At 37.5% G+C, this 25,460-nt stretch overlaps 1 protein-coding gene across 1 annotated transcript in view; it reads left to right on the top strand.

The window, feature by feature from the left end:
• The first annotated feature begins 13,263 nt into the window (after window positions 1–13,263).
• The window catches only part of CHORDC1 (cysteine and histidine rich domain containing 1), a 23,154-nt gene continuing 10,957 nt past the window's right edge, over window positions 13,264–25,460 (top strand). The window contains exons 1-6 of the mRNA XM_004763566.3: window positions 13,264–13,490; window positions 17,396–17,445; window positions 20,669–20,725; window positions 21,623–21,780; window positions 24,080–24,183; window positions 24,820–24,878. Of these exons, the coding sequence (XP_004763623.1) occupies window positions 13,427–13,490; window positions 17,396–17,445; window positions 20,669–20,725; window positions 21,623–21,780; window positions 24,080–24,183; window positions 24,820–24,878 (492 nt within the window). The 5' untranslated portion in view covers window positions 13,264–13,426. The remainder of the gene's footprint in view (window positions 13,491–17,395; window positions 17,446–20,668; window positions 20,726–21,622; window positions 21,781–24,079; window positions 24,184–24,819; window positions 24,879–25,460) is intronic.

Here is a 25,460-nt window from a genome sequence, read left to right as displayed (position 1 = left end):
GATAAATCTGGCCAGGGGTTTATCAATCTTATTAATTCTTTCAAAGAACCAGCTCCTAGTTTCATTGATTTATTCTATTGTTATTTTGGTTTCTATTTCATTGATTTCTGCTCTGATCTTTATGATTTCTCTTCTCCTGCTGGGTTTAGGGTTTCTTTCTTGTTCTTTCTCCAGCTCCTTTAGATGTAGGGTTAGGCTGTGTACTTGAGACCTTTCTTGTTTCTTGAGAAAGGCTTGTACCGCTATATATTTTCCTCTCAGGACTGCCTTTGTTGTGTCCCACAGATTTTGAACCGTTGTGTTTTCATTATCATTTATTTCCATGAATTTTTTCAATTCTTCTTTAATTTCCCAGTTGACCATTCATTCTTTAGAAGGATGCTGTTTAGTCTCCAGGAATTTGGGTTCTTTCCAAATTTCCTCTTGTGGTTGTGTTCTAGCTTCAGAGCATTGTGATCTGAAAATATGCAGGGAATGATCCCAATCTTTGGATACCGGTTGAGACCTGATTTAGGACGGAGGATGATCTATTCTGGAGAATGTTCCATGTGCACTAGAGAAGTATGTGTATTCTGTTGCTTTGGGATGAAATGTTCTGAATATATCTGTGATGTCCATCTGGTCCAGAGTGTCATTTAAGGCCTTTATTTCCTTGTTGATCTTTTGCTTGGATCATCTGTCCATTTCAGTGAGGGGAGTGTTAAAGTCCCATACTATTGGTGTATTATTGTTTTTGTGTTTCTTTGATTTTGTTATGAATTGGTTTATATAGTTGGCTGCTCCCACGTTGGGAGCATAGATATTTAAAATTGTTAGATCTTCTTGTTGACAGATCCTTTGAGTATAATATAGTGTCCTTCCTCCTCTCTTATTATAGTCTTTAAAATCTAATTGATCTGATATAAGGATTGCCACTCCTGCTTTCTTCTGATGTCCATTAGCATGGTAAATTGTTTTCCACCCCCTCACTTTAAACCTGGAGGTGTCTTCGGGTTTAAAATGAGTTTCTTGTAGGCAACATATAAATGGGTTTTGTTTATTTATTTATTTATTTATTTTATTATTTATTTATTTCATTTATTTATTATTTATTTATTTTCTCAGCTTCTTTATTCTCTGTCATTTGGTCTTCTATATCACTATTTCTCTCTTCTGCCTCATTTATCCTAGCAGTGAGAGCCTCCATTTTTTATTGCACCTCATTAATAGCTTTTTTTATTTCAACTTGGTTAGATTTTACTTCTTTTATTTCTCCAGAAAGGGCTTTTATATCTCCTGAGAGGGTTTCCCTAATATCTTCCATGCCTTTTTCAAGGCTGGCTAGAACCTTGAGAATTGTCATTCTGAACTCTAGATCTGACATATTACCAATGTCTGTATTGATTGGGTCCCTAGCCTTCGGTACTGCCTGTTGTTCTTTTTTTGTGGTGAATTTTTCTGCCTTGTCATTTTGTCCAGATAAGAGTATATGAAGGAGCAAGTAAAATACTAAAGGGGTGGCAACAACCCCCGGAAAATATGGTTTAACAATCAGAAGAAATCCCAAATCTTGAGGGGGAGAAAGGGAATAAAAAGAGGTTCAGAAAGTAAAAAAAATAAAATAAAATAAAGAAAGAAAAGGAAAGAAGCAATTAAAAAAAAGAAAACAAATAAAGAAAAAGTATAAAAAAGAAATATATATATATTAGATAAACTAGTTTAAAAAGTTAAAAAAGAAAAGTTAAAAGTTAAAAAAAAACTTAGCAGAAGAAGAGAAAAAAATACTAAAAAAGAAAAAAATTAAATTAACTGCAAGACTAAAGAATCATGGGGAGAACGCCATGGGAGAAAGTTCCATGCTTTGCTTTCTCCTCCTCTGGAATTCTGCTGCTCTCCTTCGTATTGAAACTGCACTCCTTGGTAGGTGAACTTGGTCTTTGCTGGATTTCTTGTTGATCTTCTGGGGAGGGGCCTGGTGTAGTGATTCTCAAATGTCTTTGCCCCAGGCAGAATTGCACCGCCCTTACCAGGGGCCAGGCTGAGGAATCTGCTTGGGTTTGCTTTCAGGAGTTGTTTTTTCCTGAGTGCTTTCTGTAGAGTTCCGGAGGACGGGAATACAAATGGCGGCCTCCTCGTCTCTGGTCCGGAGGAGCTGAGAGCCTGGGGTCCCACTCCTCAGTGTGCCCTTAGAGAACAGCGCCCAGTTACTCCCGTCTGCCTGACCTCCGGCCACACTCCGAGCTCACCGAGCCTGCGACCGGTTCAATGTAACCCCAAGCTGAGACCTTACTCCTCGGCTCTGTCTCTGTAGCCGGCTTCCCAGTTCTAATACCTGTAAGCTCTGCGTCACTCAGACACCTTGATCCTTCTGTGACCCTGTGGGACCTGAGGCCACGCTGACCCCATGTGAGCTTCACCCCGGTTTAGCCTCTGGAGCGTTGTCCCTCAGCGGAACAGACTTTTAAAAGTCCTGATTTTGTGCTCCGTTGCTCCGCCGCTTGCCGGGAGCCGGCCCCTCCCCCGGGGTCTATCTTCCTGTCGCTTTGGATTCACTTCCCCGCCAGTCCTGCCTTTCAGAAAGTGGTTGTTTTTCTGTTTTCAGAATTGCTGTTCTTCTCTTCGATCTGTCAATCTGTCGATGGATTTGCAGGTGTTTGCAATCTTTAGATAAACTATCTAGCTGATCTCCTGCTAGCTGAAGTAGTCTCAGCCTGCTACTTCTCTGCAATCTTGACTCCTCCCAGACTTTCTGATTTTTAAAACCAAAAATAAACTGTTTTAATGGGATTTAAGATAAGACCAATTATTCCCTATTACTTCATTTAACAAAAGCATTTGCTAAGGAACTTGGTTTTTTTTTTAAAGATTTATTTATTTATTAGAGAAAGAGAGTGCACAAGCATGGAATGGGGGTGGGGAAGATGAGCAGAGAGGGAGAGTCCCAAGCAGACTTCACGCTGAACCTGAGATGATGACCTTAGCCAGTAAGTTGGTGGCTTAACTAACTGCACCCTCCAGGTGCCCCTGTTAAGGAACTTTCTTTTTCTTCTGTTTTTGTTTTGTGTGTTTTATTTTGTTTTTTTTCAGATTTTATTTATTTATTTGTCAGAGAGGAGAGAGAGAGGCAGGCAGAGCAAGGAGCTCCTGCTGAGCAAGGAGCCTGATGTGGGCTAGGGATCCTAGGACCCTGGGATCATATCCTGAGCTAAAGACAGATGCTTAGCCAACTGAGCCACTCTGCTGAGGAACTCTTTTTATTTTTTGTTTTAAGATTTCATTTATTTATTTGACAGAGAGATCACAAGTAGGCAGAGAGGCAGGTAGAGAGAGAGGGGGAAGCAGTCTCCTTGCTGAGCAGAGAGCCCGATGGAGGGCTCAATCCCAGCACCCTAAGGACCATGACCTGAGCTGAAGGCAGAGGCTTTAACCTACTGAGCCACCCAGGTGCCCCATGCTGAGGAACTCTTAACTGTCAACTCATGCTTAGTGATCAGAAGCAAAGGTTTCAATATGGACATAGAAATCTGTGAACCTATAGAGGATTGTATACTGTAATGATAATAAATCTTCTTAAACAAAAATCCTTTTACATGAATGCTTCTAAAAATGTTTAATATTTTTACAAGCTTTGTGGTTCACAAGTTTTCAACTGACACTCCTAACAACCTGTTTTTAGGTTAGAAAGCATGTGGACCAGAGAGGTGACATACATTTGTACTCAGTGTCAGGTCGTCTAACTCCAAATCCTGCGTCTTCTTGTTATTTGTTTTTGATTATTATATTACTATCCAATGCTTCTTATATTTCTTAATTTTATTCTTTTTATATATTGATAAAAACTCACATTATGAAAACAGTATAATAAAATTTTCAAATCAGTTTTTGGAAACATACAGAAACAAAGCAAAAATTACACATTTCCTATTGACACATCAAATTTAATTTACAGCTTATGTTTAATATTAGGAGAGAAGTTTGTGTTTTAAAAAAGCAGTGAATTGAATTAAATTTTAAGAGAACTGAATATATTTTCTGAAACTGAGCCATATTAAAACAAAGAACCCAGGCGTCGTACCTACGTGGCTCAGCGGGTTAAAGCCTCTGAGTTCAGTTCAGGTCATGATCCCAAGGAGCTGGGATGGAGCCCTGCATCGGGCTCTCTGCTCAGCAGGGAGCCTGCTTCCTCCTCTGCTTGCCTCTCTGCCTACTTGTGATCTCTGTCAAATAAATAAAATCTTTAAAAAACAAACAAACAAACAAAAAACATTCCACTACCTATAAGATTCTCTTATGTTGTCAGACCATGAAAGATCATGTACCGGAATGTTCTTCTCCAACCACCATCCCATTTATACTTGCCTTGCTTTTCCCCAGTATTCTGTCTATACGGGTGGTGTTACTGGGGATAACATTGACTAACTTGTAAGTTCCAGAAAGTGAGAAGTCACACTTGAACTAGATCATGTAGTGAGGATAGCTCTAGTAAGAAGAATAATTTGTTTTGGACCTTGAAGAATGTATAAGCTCTAAATAAGAAGAGATTGGAGAAGAGAGAATGACGTGAATAAGCAATAAAGAAATTGTGGGGTGGATATATCAGGGCAAGAGGAAATAATTCAGTTTGATTCATGTATAAGCCACATGAAGTGTATTAGTGAAGGACTGAGACCTTAGTGTAAAAATCCTTGAACATTATTTTTTTAAGATTTTATTTATTTGAGAGAGAGAGATGGAGATAGCGACAGAGAGCATGAGAGGGGAGGAGAGGGAGAGGGAGAAGCAGACTCCCCGCTGAGCAGGGAGACCACGGTGGGACCTGGGATCATGACTTGAGCCAAAGGCAGACTCTTAACCAACTGAGCCACCCAGGACTCCCTTGAATGAGAACTTTCACTTCTGCACCTAAAAACTTAACTATACTCAAAAGGAAAACAAAAACAAAAACGGGGGTGCCTGGTGGCTCAACTACTTAAGTGTCTGATTCTTGATTTTGGTTCAGGTCATGATATCAGGATCATAAGATCAAGCCCCAAGTGGGACCCTCCACTCAGTGGGGAGTTTGCTTGAAATTCCCTCTCTCTCTCCTCTCAAATAAATTAAGAAAATAAAATCTTTAAAAAAAAAGAAATACCCTCTGTGTATAAACAAATACTTTGCCTAGTTTTATTTTTAAACCACATCTGACCATTTCCAGAATCTTGTTCTATTAGTTATTTCCTATTTGTCTCGTATTTTAGACCTCTCTTTGTCCACCTAGCTGTTTCTTCACAAATTATACTTATGCTTTAATCTCTTCCATTTCAACTGAATCTTCTGACAGGAAAAGTTCACAACTGCCACCCCTTCCTTGCTTATCATCCCTCATTGTCATATAGCAGTCAGGCTAAAGCTATTCTGGCAGAGGTTACCGCCACCCAGGATACTAATTGCCAAATCCAATCGATTATTCTTAGTTCTCTTCTCAGTTAATCATTCTGTAGAACTTGACACTAAATTATTCCATTCTTAAAAGTCACTCAGTTCTTGTTATACGTGGCACCGTTCTCTAGATTCTCGCACAGCTTGCCTTTCCTTTTATATAACCAGTCTTCTTCAGTCTCTTTTGCTGCCCCCTCCGGTTTCCCCATCTCAACTTATTATTAAGTGAATTGCGTTTACAAAAACAGGATGTGTGTTAAGACCCTATTTATGATCTTTTATATATACATAGACAGTTGTTCAGAGTATGCACAGATAAGTTGTGTTTATATGTAAGATAAGTCTTTCTCTCTCTCTATTGTATATTCATATATATATTCTGGGTGAGTTTGACATTAACGCTCTCCCTTTTTTTTAAGATTTATTTATTTATTTAACAGACAGAGATCACAAGTAGGCTGAGAGGTTGGGGGGTGGGGAGCAGGCTCCCTGCTGAGCAGAGACCCTGAGGCAGGGCTCAATCCCAGGACCCTGAGATCATGACCTGAACAGAAGGCAGAGTCTTTAACCCACTGAGCCACCCAGGCGCCCCGATTTTCACATTAATTCTGAGTGAATTTCACATTAATGATTTCTATAGTTCTTAAATATTTTTTGTAATTATAATGTATACATTTTTAAATAGGGACTCAATGAAAAAATTTGTCAGTTATATTTATATGTCCTTTGATTATACTTGTGTATTGATTCTCAAACTGCTCTCTGAAGCCCAGACATTTTCCCTGAATTCCAGACCGTGATGCCCCACAGTCAAACTCATCTCTCACCTTCCTCCCTTTTTTTTATACCTCATCAGTCCCCAGATCAAGCTTCCTCCGGGTAAGTGCTTTGTGGCAGCTATGTCTTTACATGTTTGTAATTCCCAAAATGAAAAGCCCAAGCATTATTCATGTTTCTATTCCTAGTGCCTATCATAGCAACTTGTGCATAGAATATAGTTACTGAATAGATTGAGTGAATAAACTGAAAAGATTTTTCTTTATTCCACATGGTTTAGGAAATTATTGAAGGTTTTTCATTGTTGTTGTTATCGTTGTTGTTGTTGTTGTTTTGGTTTGGTTTTTTGTTTTTTTAGTTAAGTGACATATTCAGATTTGTAATTTAAAATTAATCTGGAGGGATATAAAGAAAATGATATTGAGACAGAGAGTATAAAAGAGAGGAGCATGTGTAGAGTCACAGAAACTCTGGGCACCAAGGATACAACCTTTCTAATGAAGTGATACCTCCCAGGAATAATAAAAATGTATCCCCGACTTTCCTCACACATTGTAACTTGTTTAAATTTTTTTAATTTTTTAAATTTTTTTATTTTTTATAAACATATAATATATTTTTATCCCCAGGGGTACAGGTCTGTGAATCGCCCGGTTTACACACTTCACAGCACTCACCAAAGCACATACCCTCCCCAGTGTCCATAATCCCACTTCCCTTCTCCCACCCCCCCTCCCCCCAGCAACCCTCAGATTGTTTTGCGAGATTAAGAGACACATTGTAACTTTTAAAGACAGACACCATTTGGTGTAACGCTGTCCAGTGATTCTAAAATAAGTCTTTGCTGCCATCTTGTGGCAAAAAAAAATGCTTAAGTTTTGGGAGACATGGTGAGCCATAATTAACCATAATTAAGTTGTTTTTTAGAAACAGATTTCCAACTTAAAGGTTTTCTTCTGCTGCTTTCATGCAAACGACCTTTTCAGTCTACATTGACTTTGATATTTTTAAATATTGTTTTGCTAATTGTAATATAAATAGCTCTGAATTATTTTCTATATTTATATTTTGTTCACTTTTCTCCAAATTCTACAAGCTAAAGAAAAAATTTGGTTGTAATTGACCATCTTTTGAATTTGATTTTATTGCCTTTTATTTCTTTTCCTATTGAGCACATACAAATTCCTTCATTCAATTTGCTCAACAAATACTTATTGAGTGCCTATCTTATGTGAGTCATTGTTCTAAACATTCAGGATGTAATAGTGAATAAAGAGACAAAAATCCCTGTTTCAAAGATCTTACATTTTAGTTGGATATATAAAGCAGATTTGTATGTCTTAATGTTCTTTAAAAAAAATCTGTTATCCACTTAGACAAACTGTGTAAGTTTATAGTTTGGAAGAAAAGAAGATATACAAGAAACTATCACAAAAAAGGGCTTTCTCTTTAGAAAAGAAGTGCAGCATATACCAAAATCAGGACCGTGTATAAAAAATTTTGTAGAAACTGAAAGTCCCAGTGATTATTCCTCTATTTACAGAAAAGTGAGCTACAAATAAATGAGTCAGCAACAGAATCTTTAATTTTGGTTATTCAAATCTGAACAAGTCATTTGGCACTCATATGCACCATCTAAAGAGCCAAAGTGTAATGAAAACTGAAATTGTTTGGAAAGGCCAGCATTGTAGACAATAAAGGAGATGTAATGTTATGGAAATGCCAGCAATTAATTGCACAAGGAAATAAATTCTTCCTAATCGACAACAGCTTCAAACTTTCAGCCTGTAAAGTTGTCTTTTCTTTTTTCTGTTAGTAAAATTTAGTCAATAAAATTTTGAGATATGATGAATTTAATTTTTTGAAGGCTTAATTTTAAAAAAGATATTCAGTAAGAATGTACATATTTCAGTTTGGTTCAGCCTAGGTCCTCTCTGAAAGCAGAGCTGGAGACAAAAGCTTGCAGTTTATTTTAGGAAATAGTTTATTTTAGGAAATTATTCCAAATGAGAGGAGTGGGAAACTGGAAAGACAAGAGAGGGAAGAAAAATCGACTCCTAGGGTAAATTATTGAGCAGCATTATTATTGTCATTAGTAGCTGGCAGTTAATTCCTTTAAGAAGACTTGTAGAATACCCTTCAGAATTGTCTACCTGAGGCACAGAAGCAGAAGCATGTATCTACCAGTTCCCAGCCACGAATTGGTCAAGGGTTGCACCATACACTTTACTCCTTCCACTTCTAAGTTTGGTAGGTATCAGAAAGGCTAACAAGCATCTAACACATTGGCACCAGAGAAGCCTGGGACTGGACAGAGAAAGGTATGTAATGCAGATGAAATGAGATGTCAGGTTACAACCACAATGACTGGAGTAAAGTGGTGGGCCGGAGGTGGGAGGCACAATGTATATGATTCTCATCTCCCTATTTTTTAGGTTATTAAAATTAACAAGGATACTATCTTAGATTTGAATTAAAAGTTAAAAACATAAAGAGGCACCTGGGTGGCTCAGTGGGTTAAAGCCTCGACCTTTGGCTCAGGTCATGCTCTCAGGGTCCTGGGATTGAGCCCCATGTCAGGCTCTCTGCTGGGCAAGGAGTCTGCTTCCCCCTCTCTCTCTCTGCCTCTCTGCCTACTTGTGATCTCTGCCTGTCAAATAAATAAATAAAATATTTTTTTAAAAAAGTTAAAAACATAAATAAATGCGAGTTTAATCAGAAGAAAATGTACTTCACAGTTTACTAAATTACTTCCATTGGGATTGCTGCCTATAGCAGAAATTCAAACATGGGGTAACTTTAGAAAAGTGGGACTCTTCAAATAACTGTGTGCATGCACACTAGAGTGTAAGCATCAGTGTATGTTTTTTAATATACAAAATTATCACCTCTAGTCCCCTTATTAGTTGTTTTATTTCCTCCTTGCTTTATAGGGATAAATTTCAATGTAATTCTTATTTGTAATCTTTTTTTATCTTTAAGGTGTCTTTGTTTTTGTTTTTATTTTTTTTTTCAGTTGCAGTAGTCTATGGACTTCAAAAGCTGATGGTTTTTAGAAATCCAAATTTATTAACTATTTCAGCTAAAGATGTTCAGTTTATTTTGAAAAAAAAAAAGTAACCAAATTTTGGAATAATCATTTACAAAATATGTGGTACTGTACTGTCGTAGGACATTTATACTGATTTACAGAGTAGTGAAATAAGTTCAGGACTTTTTTTTTCTCTTTAAGAATTTTATTTGTTTTTCTAGAAGGAACGAGAAAGCACACAAGAGTGAGGGGAGTGGCAGAGGGAGAAAGTATCTCAAGCAGACTCCATGCAGAGCACAGATCTCCACAGGGGAAGACCCTGAGATCATCATCTGAGTGGAAATCAAGAGTCAGAAGCTCAACTGACTAAGGCACCAAGGTGCCCCAAGTCCAGGACATTTCTAAAAATTTGATTGCTGCAGGGAAGCAACATGAAAATAGGTACTGCTATAATGAGGTTTTTCCCTTTGATTCAACATAGGCTTGGTCACAAAAAAAAGAAATTCAGTTCAGTTATATATAAAAAATATTTGTAAATTCTGAACTTAGTGTGAAATAAGTAAATTCTGAGCTCTTAGTATGAAATAAAGATTTTATGTCCATTCAAGTCCTCCTTCAAGTTTCAGGTCTTTAAAGGAAGGTGTTTTAGACATGTAAAAGATCAGGGAATACTTTTCATAAATGATTCCTGTCAACTCTATTAAAAAATAAGCTTCATCTGACAAGAATGCCAGGAAACTTAAAGTAGAAGACTAGTAGTAACCAGTGAAAACATTTCTTAATATATTTATTGTAAGTAAATACATTTAGATAGATTTGATAAATATACATATATGGACATATAATTAACAATAAATATATTTATATAATAAGTAATAAAGCTAGGATTCTGGGTCAAAGACTGTATGCAAATACTACATTTTCTAAAAACGTAGAAAAAAAACAAAATGAGAGGATGAGGAAGAAAAGAGGAGTACTCTCATTGATTGCCCTCAAGGAAACAACTGAAACTCAAAATCAATTAAATCTGACAGAGTGGGAAAGCCTAAGAAATAAAAAGTAAGAGGTAATTAGGTATTAGTATACAGGGGAAAATTTGAACAAAAAGACAAATATTCCTAATACCAAAAAAAAAAAAAAAAAAAATTGGGGCACCTGTGTGGCTCAGTGGGTTAAAGCCTCTGCCTTCGGCTCAGGTCATGATCCCAGGGTCCTGGGATCGAGCCCCACGTCGGGCTCTCTGTTCAGCGGGGAGCCTGCTTCCCTCCTCTCTCTGCCTGCCTCTCTGCCTACTTGTGATTTCTCTGTCAAATAAATAAATAAATTCTTTAAAAAAAATTTAAGCAAAACAAAATTTGTTGAAATAATTTGTCTGTTGAAATGCCCTATTCAAATTTGCCCCTGGGGGGAGGGGTTGTTTTTTACTTTTATTTGTTTACTCCACAATTTAAGTGGGATCTGAAAAGGGAGATAAATGTCTATGTTCAATAGTACATGAGCAATCAAAATAATTAAGATCACTTCTTAAGTCCAGAGATTGGACTTCCTGCTGTCCATAGGATAGCCAGTTCAAGTCTATAATGGAAACCAGGATTTCCTGAAATGATTATTAGCTACTACATTGCAGAGCTAGAATCTGAATCTGGGTTTGAATCCAAAGATCCACGCTTAACTATTCCATACCATTGTTTTCATAACATGGAAAAAATCTCAAGATTCTGTGTAACAGTATGTGTGTTCTGGAGGAAGGGAATGGAACCTCGATTTAAAGGCTATATAAATTATGCTGTGTTACTACCAGAGAGCTTCTCAAACAGTTTGTGTGGTCTGCAATGGAGTGTGGAGATAAGTGGTACTGTGGCTTGAATAGAATGGAATGTATTGTCTCTGTTTTCTTAATAAGAATGACTTAAGGGGCACCTGGGTGGCTCAGTGGGTTAAGCCTCTGCCTTCGGCTCAGGTCATGATCCCAGAGTCCTGGGATGGAGCCCCATATCGGGCTCTCTGCTCAGTGGGGAGCCTGCTTCCCTTCCTCTCTCTCTGCCTGCCTCTCTGCCTACTTGTGATCTCTGTCAAATAAATAAATAAAAATCTTAAAAAAAAAAAATGACTTAGGAGCCCCTGGTGATTCAGTTGCTTAGGCGCCTACCTTCAGCTCAGGTCATGATCCTGGGGTCCTGAGATTGAGCCCCACATTGGACTCCCTGCTCAGCTGGGAGGGTGCTTCTCCCTCTCCTCCCAGCTCCTGCTCCCTGTTTGTCTCTCTCAAATAATAAATCTTTTTTTTACAAAATATATAACTTTGTAGTTTATTAAAATACCCAGAAGAGGAATATAAACTTCCATATACATATGACTTCAATTCTTTGGGGGTTTTGTTGCTGTTTTTTTGTTCTGTTTAACATTTATACCAATAAATAAATGCTCAGGCTGGGGGGGGGGGACTAGAAATAAATTTATTAGTTATTTTAGTGATTCAGTATTTATTGTTGGGTGGTAGAATTATTGGTTTGCTCTTAATATATTTCTGCATTTTTGAATTATCTACCAAGGTATTTATTAATTTGATTATAAAATGTAGCTGGAAAAAATGACAAATATTAAATGCATTAGGAAGAATTTACTAATGATGCTGGTAATGTTGTAGTGATAGTAGGGCACTTAGACCATGAAATTAAAAACAACCTAAACTTTCTAAACATCTTATCAGTCCATTTCTAACTGTGTAAGATTAATTTCCATGGCCTGTTCTTCCAGGCCATGGCTGGTGAAACTGAAAATTGGTACCACCTATTGGAAACTATCGGCTATATTTATCTTTAAAATCTTAAATTTATTTTAAAAGGCTTATGCCCTTTACCTCAGCACTGCCACTTATCAAAACTTATCTAGAAGGTAAATCTAACGTAAGAAAAACAATATATAATAAAGTTGATAAGATGAAAGGAAGAAGGGCCACAGTGCTAATTTATTTAACTGAGTTTTCATTTATAATGATTATGAGACCAAAGTATTCAGGTTAGGTTAAATGAAAAATAGCATATGGTATATATCCATGTTGAGATTACTACATAAAAATTTAATAGTTCTAGGTATAAAAAGAAGGGAATATAAAAAAAAAAGTGTTTTGTATTGGGATGGGAAGATTTTTGAGCCCATCTCTCATTGACAGACTTGGTATCACTGGAAACATTGTATACGTTTTTACTTCTATGAAAGAACAATGGATATTACTATTTTACGAATGTCAGTACACCTGTTGTTCAGAAGTGTTTGCTTTTATTTCAAATGTCCCAAGTTTGGGAAAGAGACAGGCTGCAGCTGGTACCCTCAGCGTGCGCTCGTTAGTGTGATACCCCGCTTTTTTTTTGAAAACGCACTAGATGAAATCTTGTTAGCGCTGCCAGCACTGAAGAAACAAGTATTGGCAAACCGATCAAATGGAGGCTAACATGAAACAGCACCAATCTACCCCGGGGTCTTAGAGCCACAGTAACCATTTCTAGCACTGTATTCGATCAATACGATAGATAGCCTGATTTTAAGTGCTTTGTATTTTCAGAGTGATTCGGCCTCCATCATTCCGTTAACGCAACTGCCCCCGAGGCGTGCATTTCTTCAGCGCTCCAGAGATCTGGACCACTGAGACCTCAGCACCAGGGAGATTTCGTCCCCGTTCCTCGGCTCGTTTCCCGAGCGACCGCCTTCTAGGCAGAGGGTTCGCCAGCACTGCAGGCGGCGGCATCCCCTCCGGAGCAGCCGAGAGGCGAGGTCGCCAGGCCGCGATCACGGCGGTCTCAAAAACCCGGAGGCGGCTGCGGCGCTGGGGCCCAGCCCGCGGGGCGGCCTTGGGGCGGCACGAGCTACCCGGTGACGAAATCTGGAGAGAGTCCGTCCCCAGGATGCCATCGCTTTCTGCTTTTAAGGTGTTTCGTCTTCAAACATCCGGCGCCACCTCCAAACCCCGCCGCCAGCCCCCGGAGCCCGACCCACGTCCGCCCCGAGGCGGCCCGGGCTCCCGCCGCTCCCTCCGCCTCTTCCCATCGGCTCTGCGCCTGCGCGACCGGAAAATTCGCGAAGGTTCCTGAAGCGGAACCGGCCGTTTCCGGAAGCCGGCAGCCGCCCCAGCCGTCAGACCCGCGGTTGCGGCAGTGGGGTCGGACGCGCACCGTCTTGCTCTCGCCTGCGTTCGGCCCCGGCCTTGAACGGTGGGGAAAGGAAATGGCCCTGCTGTGCTACAACCGGGGCTGCGGCCAGCGCTTCGATCCCGAGAACAACTCCGACGGTAAGAGAAGCGCGCCGCCAGCCCTTCCTTCCTTCTCCCCCTCAGCCGGGGGGACGCCCTTGGGCCCAAGGGCGTCCCGGGTCAGCCCGCGAGCGGTCGTCGTCCTGCCCCGTCTCGGCCCCTCCGGGCCGCGCTCGCCCCCCGCCCCCTCCCGTAGCGCTCGGTGGAGGCGTCCGACCCGCTCCCCGCAGCCGCGCAGCCCCGCGGACCCATCTCCCGGCCCCTCGTGTTTCCCGGCCGTCGGCTGACTCGCCCACTCGCCTGGAACCTAAACACCTTTCTCCCTTCCCTGGCCCCCTCTGCCCCGTCTCCTTGGGGGAGCAGAAGTTACCCAGGCGCTGCGCGGCTCGCGTAGCGGCAGGTGCGCGCGTGTAGGTGAGTGAGACAGACGGCTGGGAGGGTTGGGCAGCGGGCCGACTGACTTCGGCGTTGAAGTCCGGCTCCTTGCCTTAGCGTAGAAGTTTATTTTCCTGTAAGTCTTGTTTTCTGCTGGTTCAGTCCACTCAGCTGTTACAAAGTTACTTTTTTTTAAGTGTCTTGCGTTAGGAAAATTACTCAGTATCTTTACGCTAAGTTTTGATGTAACTGGCGGGGTGGATGGTTCATTTGTTACCCTTGTCTCGGTAGCCTTATTTGTTGCGTAGTTTTTCTGTGATTTTCCCATTTTAATAACGTGCCATCTTTAGGATACAGTGATGGTTCCTACGTATACAGTTAAGGATGTAAAGTGAAAGTTAAGTGATGAGACTAGGTGAACAGTGAATTTTAATTTTGAATGGTGAATGGGATAAAGTGAGTTGATTTCTTGAATATTGTGGGAAATGACCCCACTTTGTCAAATTCAGTTAGCAGTTATTGTGTTTTCTATATGCCAAGCATTAATCTATCACTTACTACATCATCTCGTTTAATCTTTGCAACATCCCTATGAAGTGCGTGTTAATGTATTTTAAGGGGAAGCGGGGTTCAACATGGTAGCACCATGGTTCCTGCATTGTGAAAGAAATGAAAATCTACACCTTTTTAAATCTTTTTCACCTCTGAGCTGTCCGAAGGACTTACTTGGTGCACAGGTGAATTGGTGACATTTAAAAAGATAAGGCTCGGGTCACTTGTGTGGCTCAGTGGGTTGCCTCTGCCTTCCTCCCAGCTTCCTGGGATCCAGCCCTCTGCTCAGCGGGGAGTCTGTTTCCCCCTCTCTCTCTCTGCCTGAAAGATCTTGAAAAATAAATAAATAAATAAGACTCTTGGCAGAATTCAGTTGATAAAATTGAATCCGGTCTTTCAGTCTTTGTACAATATTTGTGTTTTCATCATTGACATTTTTATGAAGTTATTCAAAGAGAAAATTGTGAGCTTTCAGTGGATGACAGAATGGAAGAATAAGAGGTTTTAAAGCCTTTGTGTTTTTTTGGTGGGGGGGTTTAATTTGACAGAGATCGCAACTAGGCAGAGAAGCAGACAGAGGGAGGGAGGAAGCAGGCTGTCTGCTGAGCAGAGAGCTGGATGGGGCTTGATCCAACCTGGACCCTGAGATCATGACCTGAGCTGAAGGCAGAGGCTTAACCCACTGAGCCACCCAGGCATCCCTAAAGCCTTTGCTTTTGGTAACCTTTGCAAAAAGTAGATTGCCTTAGTGTCTGCCATATTTTACTTAAGGGAAAGACTGAGGCTTTGTCTTAGGACAGTAATGTCCCAAAGTAAAAATGTTTGTTATAGAATGTTCTGTACCATCCTGAAATTATGAGGGAGATACAGCCATTTTCTGGAAGTCAGCAGCAAGTGTGTGTGTGTGTGTGTGTGCACTCGTGCGCCTGTGTGTCTGTGAGAGAGAGTGTGTGTGTATTATGCCTAGGAAAGAGATGGGCGTTGGGGGAGTGGGAAAATGAGAGGAGTAGACATTCACGGGTTGTGTGATCAATACTAAATTCAGCAGGGAGCTCCAGTAAGGTTGTGGAAAGTTTCATTGCTTTGGCAAAATGGGGGATAGAGACTTAAGAGTAAGTTGTTTCAGTGGTACGTTAAGAAAATGGAGATAGAAAGTAGAAGGTAGGAGCCAAGAGTAGAGTGTGGACTTGGTTAGGAGAGTTCGTTTGGAGTGGGAAAGGTTTGACCTTTGGGCAAAAAGTATCCTTCTAAGGTATCCTTTTAAGCTTATACCTGGTTTTAGTTTTGAAACACAAGTGAAATTAATGTTTAAAGAAGACAAAGTTGGTATCTTCACATATTAAACAGTTATTCTGGGAAAAGCACCACTTCACAATTTAGTCCATATTATGTGGACTAAATTGTATATACATTATACACATATACATATATATGTATATTTTATATATATATGGGTGTGTGTATGTGTATATGTGTGTGTGTGTGTGTGTGTATATATATATATATATATATATACATATATATATATATACATACATACACTGAATCAGCTGCTAGGAGGCAGAGCCTGTATTTGAGCCAGGGTCAGACCCAGAATGAAAAGCCCTTGGCTCTTAACTGCTACAATGTTACCCATAAAATACAACTTTGAGCAAAACTGGTAAAACTGATAAAGGCTAGAGAGGAAAATAACCATCTGCTTGTTACTTATATTTGAAAGCAGTGATTGTCAAATTTTGTTGCTACTAGTTGTAGGGTTAAGACCTGATTCAGTCCTGCCGCCATTCTGCCCAAACTGATCATTATGATAATTATGCCTCTTACAGTTGTTAAGCATTATGTATTTTATGTATGCCTCTGATATATGATATTTAATATTTGAAAATGCTCTGTTTGTTCTCTTTTTAATTCTGTTCTCAACTTAATATCCCTCTGCATATTCATTTCTACTTTGAATCTCCTTTTTTCACTCTTAATTCCATTACTTCCCTCAATTAATAGTTTGTTCTTATTCCATGGGTTTAGTTACTGTGCAATGAAAATACCTGACACTTTCTCACTCTGTTAGCCTAACATAGTATCTATGTAACATCTGATTACTAAAGAAGCCATACTGTCTATTAATAAAGGAGTAGGAAGATTTCTGTAAGTACCAGGAATATTTTAAGCAACAGCAGGAATCAGTAGTTGTGGGTTATTAAAACCTAAACAGACAACAAAAGGTGGGGCAAAGTACCCATATAAGAAAATCATGCAGATGTGGAGCTGACCTGTTTTTTTCTAAGCTCGGAGTTGTATCCAGTCAGAAAATAATTGTTTATGACTATCTGATTTTTTACATGTAATATTTCATATTGCAAACTGTATTAAGCTTATTTGCATGAGTTAGTGAAAATTGATGGTGTTACGGGAAATGGTAGGGAGATACAGAATAACAATCAGTGGCAACCCTGAAAATAGACTGTAGAACTTAAACATCTATTGAATGAGTTTTGTATCTAGCTATTGATACCTGTCCACAATAGTTAAATTAGCAATTACATATTACATCAGTTTTTAAAATTTTGAGCATATCCTTCTAAAATTTCTTTTTAGAGCATCTCTTGGGCAATCTGTGGATCAGTGCACATAAGAATGCTCTAGTTTGATAGTATTTTTGTAAATAGAATTGGAAGGATTGGAAGGTGATGGTCAAAATCAGAGCTTGAAGTCTTGGTACTACAAATATTAAAGGAATAGAATACAATTTGTTACACTTGGACTATTCTGTATTTTTATCTACAGCTATCATACTCCTGAATTACATGTTTAGCTATTGCTATTGTAATGCAATACTATATTAAGTGCTGTGTGCCATGGATAAAACTCAGGCATTTGTGAATTTTTAAGGAAAAGCAGAATATTACCTGCATTTGGAAAAGGGATTAAATATTAACATCTGAAAAAAATAATGATTTTTTTTTTTAAATTCATATAGCAAAGTGTATTTTTTTTCTCCTTTTTTTTTTTTTAACCAGATGCTTGCACATATCACCCAGGTGTTCCAGTCTTTCATGATGCCTTAAAGGTAAGAACTTGGTATATTTCATTCTATTCATATTTGTGTGTTATTAAATTTAGAGGTATAGGGCAACTGGGTGGCACACTTGGTTAAGCGAGTCCCTTCGGCTGAGGTTGTGATCCCTGAGTCCCGGGATCGAGTTTGCATCCGGCTCCCAGCTCCATGGGGAGTCTGCCCCTCTTGCTCTTGAGCTCTCTCTCTCTCTCAAGGAAAGAAAATCTTTAAAAAAAAAAAAATTAGAGGTGTAATACAAAATTTTTTTTTCCTCAACTTGTGACTTTTTGCTTTCTTAATGACTGTATTGTAGTGCTTGAAGCAAATACTTCATTAAAGGCAAAGACAGTTGATGGTGATCTTAAGATCTTTCTCAGTTATAAAATTATGTTATTTCCATTCCAGCTCTCTGTACTCATGTCTTTTTAATCTTGAGGGGAAGTGAAATAAGTGTATTGAATTTTAATTTCTTAATCTGTGAGACAGCTACTGTGTAATAAGAACAGCTCTGGATTTTAGGAAAGATTGTTACAAACAGTGAAGGGTGCCAAACTGAGATACCACCTGTTTTCCACCTGCACTTCCTTGGTGTTTCAGAGAATTAGAGAAATAATAAAATGTTGTTTGAACAGGTTTTTCTTGGTGTGTTTATTGATCTTTTATGAGTTATGATAATATGGTAACATTTATCTCAGAAGAAAATGTTGTGGTGTGGCTGCCGTCATTTTATGTGTTGGTACTTTGGTTTTAAGAACATAAGCAGTCTTACATGTTTAAATATTGTTGGTGCGTTTTGAATGTCTAATTATCCTTCCAAGGAGTAGTTGGACCCTTTTGGCATTTAACCCATAGATAGCCAAGTGTTAATAAAGATGTATAAACAGATAACGAGTTTATGTTAGTCTGTTTAGTTCTAAGTGTGGGAAACAGAACAATCATTTGTTAGGGCAAGTTCAGAGCTGACTCTTACATTTTTTAGCTGCTTTACAGACTTTTGGGGGGATGGAAACTGGTTCTGGGAAATACTCCCCTTTGCAGAAGAGTGAGGGGAATCTTTCCTGAATTGTCATTTATTCTGTTTGTTTTTCTTACTGTATATTTTTCTTTTTCTTTCTTTTCCTATGCTATGTTACTGTCTCCTAGCCATAGATGTATTTCACCTTTGTCTTTAGCTTTCTATTTTCTCTTATTTAGTGCATGTGTTTCGTTCCTTAAACGGCATCACTGTGCCAGTAGCTTCTGTAGAACAGTTCATTTGCAACTGCAAACCAGTTCACTTGAAAGTGAATGAACTCTTATTCCAAAAATAGCCTGCATCTCAACTTTGCTGCTGCTAGTTATGATGTCACAAACTTTCTAGTCATTCAGTCCATTGCTCTTTATTTTATTTTATTTTATTTTATTTTGAGATTTTTTAATTTTACTTATTTGACAGAGAGAGAGCAGAGAGTAGGCAGAGAGGCAGACAGAGAGATGGGGGGAAGCAGGCTCCCCACCAAGCAAAGAGCCTGATGCAGGGCTCGATCCCAGGACCCTGAGAGCATGACCTGAGCCAAAGGCAGAGGCTTAACCCACGGAGCCACCCAGATGCCCCCATTGCTCTTTTTTTACTACCCAACTTTTAATCACCCTGTTGAATTAATCTTAAAGACTTCACTCAGAAGTATTTTTGTCTCTTTTCGAATCCTGCTGTTATTGTCTCTATAAATATCTCTTGAGGACCTGTTTTTTCTAATACTATTGGATTTCACCACAAATACATAGACGGACAAAATAGGTAAATCAGTGTAATGTTTTCTGTTTCCAGTTTATTGGCAGATAAGTTAAACATGGCATATACAAAAGAAAGAATATTTTAATATTCAAATTAGAAGTGGCATAGACAGAGAAGAGACAATTCTTCTTAAGAAATGACAACCTTATGCTCATTTAAATTTAGCTTTCATTTTTTAAAAAAGATTTTATTTATTATTTGTGAGAGAGAGTAAAAGGGATCTAGGGGAGGAATAGAGGAAGAAGCCGACTCACCACTGAGCAAGGAGTCTGATGTGTGGCTCGATCCTGGGATCATGGCCTGAGCCAAAGGCAGACACTTAACTAAGCCATGCAGGTGCCCTTTTCATTTTTTTCTTTTATACTGAGGACGGCCATAGGTTGCAGATTGGCATTTGGGAACAAATATTATGTATTATGTCTGTATCCCTATATACCCAGAATATCTGCTGTAATTATTTATTTATGATTAAGACAATAAAGCTTTTTCTCATACAGAATAACTTTTCTGATGACTATATTATCAATGCTAACTAAATACTATATTTTAAGGTTATAGTAGGTTTTCATCTATATCTCAATTCAGAGTAAAAAGAATTCAATTTCAAAATAAAGGAAAATTTAAATTACAGTATATTTAATATTTTCTTTAATTTTGTAAGAAAATAGTGTGAAAATAATCACTACCAAATTCTTCATATAGTACATTGAGAAAAACAGTGAGTCCCAGATGGAGAAGTGCAAATCCTAGCCTCTAGTCTAATTTGGAACATCCCAAGTCTTGAAACTGCCGCATTTTTGTTTTCTTATTCTTTATGATACATTGGAATTACAGATGACAGCCTAAAGCCATTTTTTGGTAAGCCACTTGATATTTTGTTTAGTAATCACACATAGCATTTCAGTTTCTATATTTTTATGCTTGTCACTAATAAGATCCTTTAACCTTCAAAGAGCTAACAATTCTTAGGTTCCTATGCTAATCAGCCTATGTTCTGAAAATGGAATGCTTATTGTTGGGGTATACCTACGGTGAGTTCTTTAGAAGCTGAATTATTATCACTAATGTCCCTAATTTTCTGGATTTTTAAAGTAAAACACTTCACTTACTCCCCATATCCTTTAAAATATATGATGCCTTTGGAGATTATAAAATGTTTCTCTTCTAAAAATCAAACACTAGTCTGGAAAAAGGAAGCGATTTTTATTTCTCTGTATTAAAGTACTTCCTTTTGTAATCAGTCACAGCACATATCACCTTTAACATTGGTTAATTAGCTTTTTTTTAATCAAAAACTAAAAATCATTTTACTTGATTCATTTATAACACTTCACAACTATGAAATCTATATATGTGCAAGTCACTGCCAGATTCCAGGACGTAGGAGCAAGTAGACTTTTAGTGGGTTATGTTCTATGCATATTCAGTTTTCAGGGTTGGTTTTTTTTTTCTGTTTCATAGGGTTGGTCTTGCTGTAAGAGAAGAACAACTGATTTTTCAGATTTTTTAAGCATTGCAGTAAGTATCAACTTTTTTTCCTAGAATAACTCCTGAGAAAGTATAAACAGTGGGAAGCTCCAGATTTGAGGAGTCTGATTTGGGACTTCTGTTGAGTAGTCTGTTAATTTGCACATAGAGCCTTTTTTTTTTTTAAGTGGAGCTCACCTCCTTTGACAGCCTTTAAAATAAGGGATTTATCTATTTTAGAGATAAAAGCTTCATGATACTAATTAGCCACCTGACAGTATAGGTAGTCTTTAAAGTACATCGAGAAGGAAATGACATGTGCACGTTAAGGAGTTTTTACAGTGAGGGGCAATGGGTATTTATCAAATCTAAGATACCACCAAGATGTACCATTTATTCTGTATACCCTTAAGAAAAAAAAGAAAAAAAAACTGTTAAGGAAATGACTTGCCATTAAAATTAAAATTTCAGGGATGTTATAATGAATGTTTGACCCATCTGCCAGATTTGACAACTACTCTATATTACTTAATCCTTTCAAAAAATATCTTAAGTGCCAATCCATCTATTTTGAGGAAACTAAAAAGATTTCCCTTGCTCAAGGTCAAATAGCTGATAAGGAGAAGAATTAGGGCTCAAATAAAGGCCCTTTTGGGTTTATAGTTTGTAGAATTCTGTGTGAGATTTCCAGAACTCTACTGTAAAAAATAGTTTATGCTGTGTATATAGGAGAACCTGATAGTCAGGAAGTGTAATTTAATGGCTTCTTTTAGAATACATTAAGATGTAAGAACTTTTACAAATATTGCAAATTTAGAGTTTTGTTTTTGGTTTCTTAAAATAAGTCTGTGGAGAAAGCATACAATAGAATTTATTAATAAAGAAAACTAATTTTTCTATTATGGCACGGGAAACAGTTTCTAGGATAACTCTTCTCTTTCCTAACAGGGCTGTACAAAAGGCAGGCATAATAGTGAGAAGCCACCTGAGCCAGTCAAACCTGAAGTCAAGACTACTGAGAAGAAAGAACTTTCTGAATTGAAACCCAAATTTCAGGAGCACATCATTCAAGCCCCTAAACCAGTAGAAGCAATAAAAAGGCCAAGGTACACTTTGTATGGTTGTATGTTTTTCTCATGAGTGGATAATAGCATTTGTTCTTGGTATTTTATGATTTTGCATAGTACCATTTATGGTACTATGGTAGGTAGTGACTTGGTAGGTCACCAACTTGTTATCTTTTGGATTTTCCCTTAAGTATACCTTCCATTTTTCCCCCCCTTCAAGTTGAGAGCATGTACACAGTAGACTTCTCCTGTATGTTTGTTCAGTATATCATCGTAATATGTCAAAAGCAGAAGAGCCCACATCAGCCTTATGACTTGACATGTCTTTTTCACTGTTGCATAGTGAAATTCTAGAAAGCAATTGTCAGAGAATCCATTTGAGTTGAGAAAGAATTTTAGACATCTTCCTCTTTATTCCCCTGCTGTTTTATTGATAATCTTCTAGGATATTCCTGAGAAGGATATTTAGTTTCCTTTCAAATAATTCTAGTGAAGAAGAATTTACTTTCATTTTAAAGTAAACCATTTTATTGTTACTAAGTGTGTATATTTTTTTATTTATTTTATTTAGATGGCAGATCTGTTAGAGTACTTTTAAAATACCATTTGCTCTTTGTTCAGTAGAATTACACAGATTCTTCATACTTCCCTTCTGGTCAACTAAACTCTGTTTCACAGTCTCACACATGGTGTTGACTGCCACTGTTAAACCAGGCCTCCTTCATTTTGCATTTGCAGTTGAGTATTGCTTTAGAACCAAAATATAAGACTTAGATGATTTTTGGCCTCAAATATGGCCTGAGTTGATTTTTTTTTTTTTTAAGATTTTATTTATTCATTAGAGAAAGAGAAAGAGCAGAAGCAGGGGGAGAAGGAGAGGGAGAAACAGGCTTCCTGGTGAGCAGGGGGGCCGATGCAGGACTCAATCCTAGGACCTGGAGATCATAAACTGAAGGCAGACGCTTAACCATCTGAACCACTCAGGGGCCTCCCCTCGAGTTGATATTTTTATTCCCATAATGGACCTAATGGTTTTCATGACTTTTACTTTATTGATCTTAAATAAATTTTACAGCATATTGAATAATACTGGACCAATACAAGAGGCCTGTGAGACTTTTTGATAATTTGTTCGTTTAACCAAACTACTTAAACTGATTTTTATTCCATCTCCACCTACTCACAATCATGAGCGACTTTATCAAGTGCTTTGCTGGCCAATTTGCCAGTTACCAAAAAAAAAAAAAAAAAAAATTGAGGAAAAGACAACTTTGGCATGGCTCATTTGTAAGTATTACAGTGGTGTCTACTATAATTAGCAGTGTGAATTAATATTTTAAATAATAGACTATTTACTTAAGTGAGAGATACTAAGTATTTTTCTGTAAATTCATTTGGTAGTATTGTAGAGATTGTGGGAATATAGGTTTTTATGTACTGTGTTAATACTTCGTACATCAGTTGTTTTCATTAAGGATGTGGATTGAATAATTTGGGATTTCTATTTTTGTTGCATTTGTTGATATTCTTAATACTTACTGAATGGCTTTATATAAAGTGTACACATAATACTTTAACCATTATGAAGTGTTGGAGGGTGGTATTGATTTTTAACCCTATTGAAATTACTTTGTGGTATAATTCTATCTGAATGTATGGATGTATATAACCAGTGTCCACACAAAGTGAATTATCCCTTCTGGTAGGAATATAGATTCCCTTAGTACTTATTTGTTGCCTGTTAATTATATTCCCAAAAAATAAAATTTGTATTCTTAGCATTTTGCTTGGGTGTGGAATGAAAAGTACTTTATGGTTCCTTGTTGGCAAATGTGGATTCCTGTTCTTCACTTCCCATTAGACTTACTGATTAATAATTTTTAATAAATACTAATTAATAATTGCCATGTTGGCAATAGCATGATTATTTGAGCCTTAATATATTTGTTTATGTATTCATTTATGGGGGGGACAGAAGGAGAGAGAGAAAATCCCAAACAGGCTCCACACCTAGCGTGGAGCCTGACTCAGAACTTGCTCTCACAACCCTGAGATGTGACCTGATCTAAAAAATCAAGAGTCAGGCACTTGGCTGACTGAGCCACCCAGGTGCCTGAGTCATAGTATTATAATTTCAGAATTTTTCTGTTAAAACTTGAAAGTATAGTTACGTATAGCAATTATTTATAAAATACTATTTAATAGGAAAAACTTGATTCACAAAGCATTTGAGTTTTTATAGATTCTTAGTGTATTTTTAGTAAAAAAAAATATGTGTGTGTGTATACATATGTATATTTTGGTACGTCAATAGTAATAAAATTTAAAAATTCTCCAGCCCAGATGAACCAATGACAAACTTGGAATTAAAAATAGCTGCCTCGCTAAAACAAGCACTTGATAAACTTAAACTAACCTCGGGGAATGAAGAAAATAAGAAAGGTAAGATTTCATTTTGTGGGTTTTTCTGTACAATTAACCAATTATAAAAAAAGAGATAGCAGTATGGTTCAATGAATATAAATATAAAAAGGTAGCACATTATAGTAAAGAATTTATTTTTCTGAATACCAGTAACATCACAAAATCAATTGGTGGTTTATTCCATAATGTCTTTATTAAAATGAGAAACTGCTAATTAAACATTTTTATTCTGTGGTTCAGTAGTTTTTAACTGTTAAGTTTATTTGATAATTATAAATGTTTCATTGTGTGTGATATAAAATATATTCAATATATTCTGACCTACACTCAGTACCATGGAGGTAAGTAGTACCCATTTCATGATTTCTCTCTGATAGGTTAAGATTTTGGATATTGTATTACATTATAGAATAGAAATGTGTCATATATCATTTGGGGACATGGGCAAAACCTAATCACAGTAATTGATTTCTTATCAATTATTCTTATTCTAAAAGGTCATTTAGAAAACTTAATAATTCAAAATTGTTTTAAAATTTCAGTGTATTTTAGATTTAGTATTTTTCCAAATACTTGTTTTATGAAGAAGGTTATTTAAGAATGATACTAAAGTATTTTAATGTTTCTAATTTGATTTTCTTTTCTTTCTTTTAGAAGAGGACAGTGATGAAATTAAGATTGGGACCTCGTGTAAAAATGGAGGGTGTTCAAAGGTATATATTATAAAATTTGTGTTGTGTTATGGAAGTAAAATAATTTTTGAAGAAGAGGATGCAATTTACTGATTCAATTCAACAAACATTTGAGTGCCTATTACGTGTTGGTCAGTGTGCTGTGGTCTAGGACTGTGAACATGGATAAGAGACTTGGTCTTTGACAAATATATCTGACCGAATCATGGAATAAGTAATTCTAATTCAGTCAGCATTTACTGAATACTTACTGTGTGTCAGACACTTGGCGGGGGGCTGGAAATACAGTATCAAGTAAAGCAACAATTTCTGCTTTTGTGGAGCTGGTAGTCCAATTTAGGGAGAAGGATAACACATAGATAATTAAATATTAGGAATTCAGGTAGACAAAATGTAATAAATAAGGACAGTAAAACTGTTGAAGAAGGCTGTCAGGAAAGTCCTTTGGTAAGTGACACTAAATCAGAAATCTAATGAAGCAGTGAGTTATGTAAACCTCCAAATTGATAGGGGAGCAGTATGTGTAGAGCCTTTAAAGCTTGGCTTTTCATGAAATTATGGGAAAGGGGCTTGGTCAGGGGTGGAAAATATGAAAGGTAGGGG

This window comes from Mustela putorius, unplaced genomic scaffold (genome assembly GCF_011764305.1).
Source record: "Mustela putorius furo isolate JIRA1106 unplaced genomic scaffold, ASM1176430v1.1 tig00003987_pilon_pilon_pilon, whole genome shotgun sequence".
Classification (NCBI taxonomy): Eukaryota; Metazoa; Chordata; class Mammalia; order Carnivora; family Mustelidae; genus Mustela; species Mustela putorius.
The sequence above is the reverse complement of the archived record's forward strand: the minus strand, read 5'-3'. Positions and strand labels throughout refer to the sequence as shown.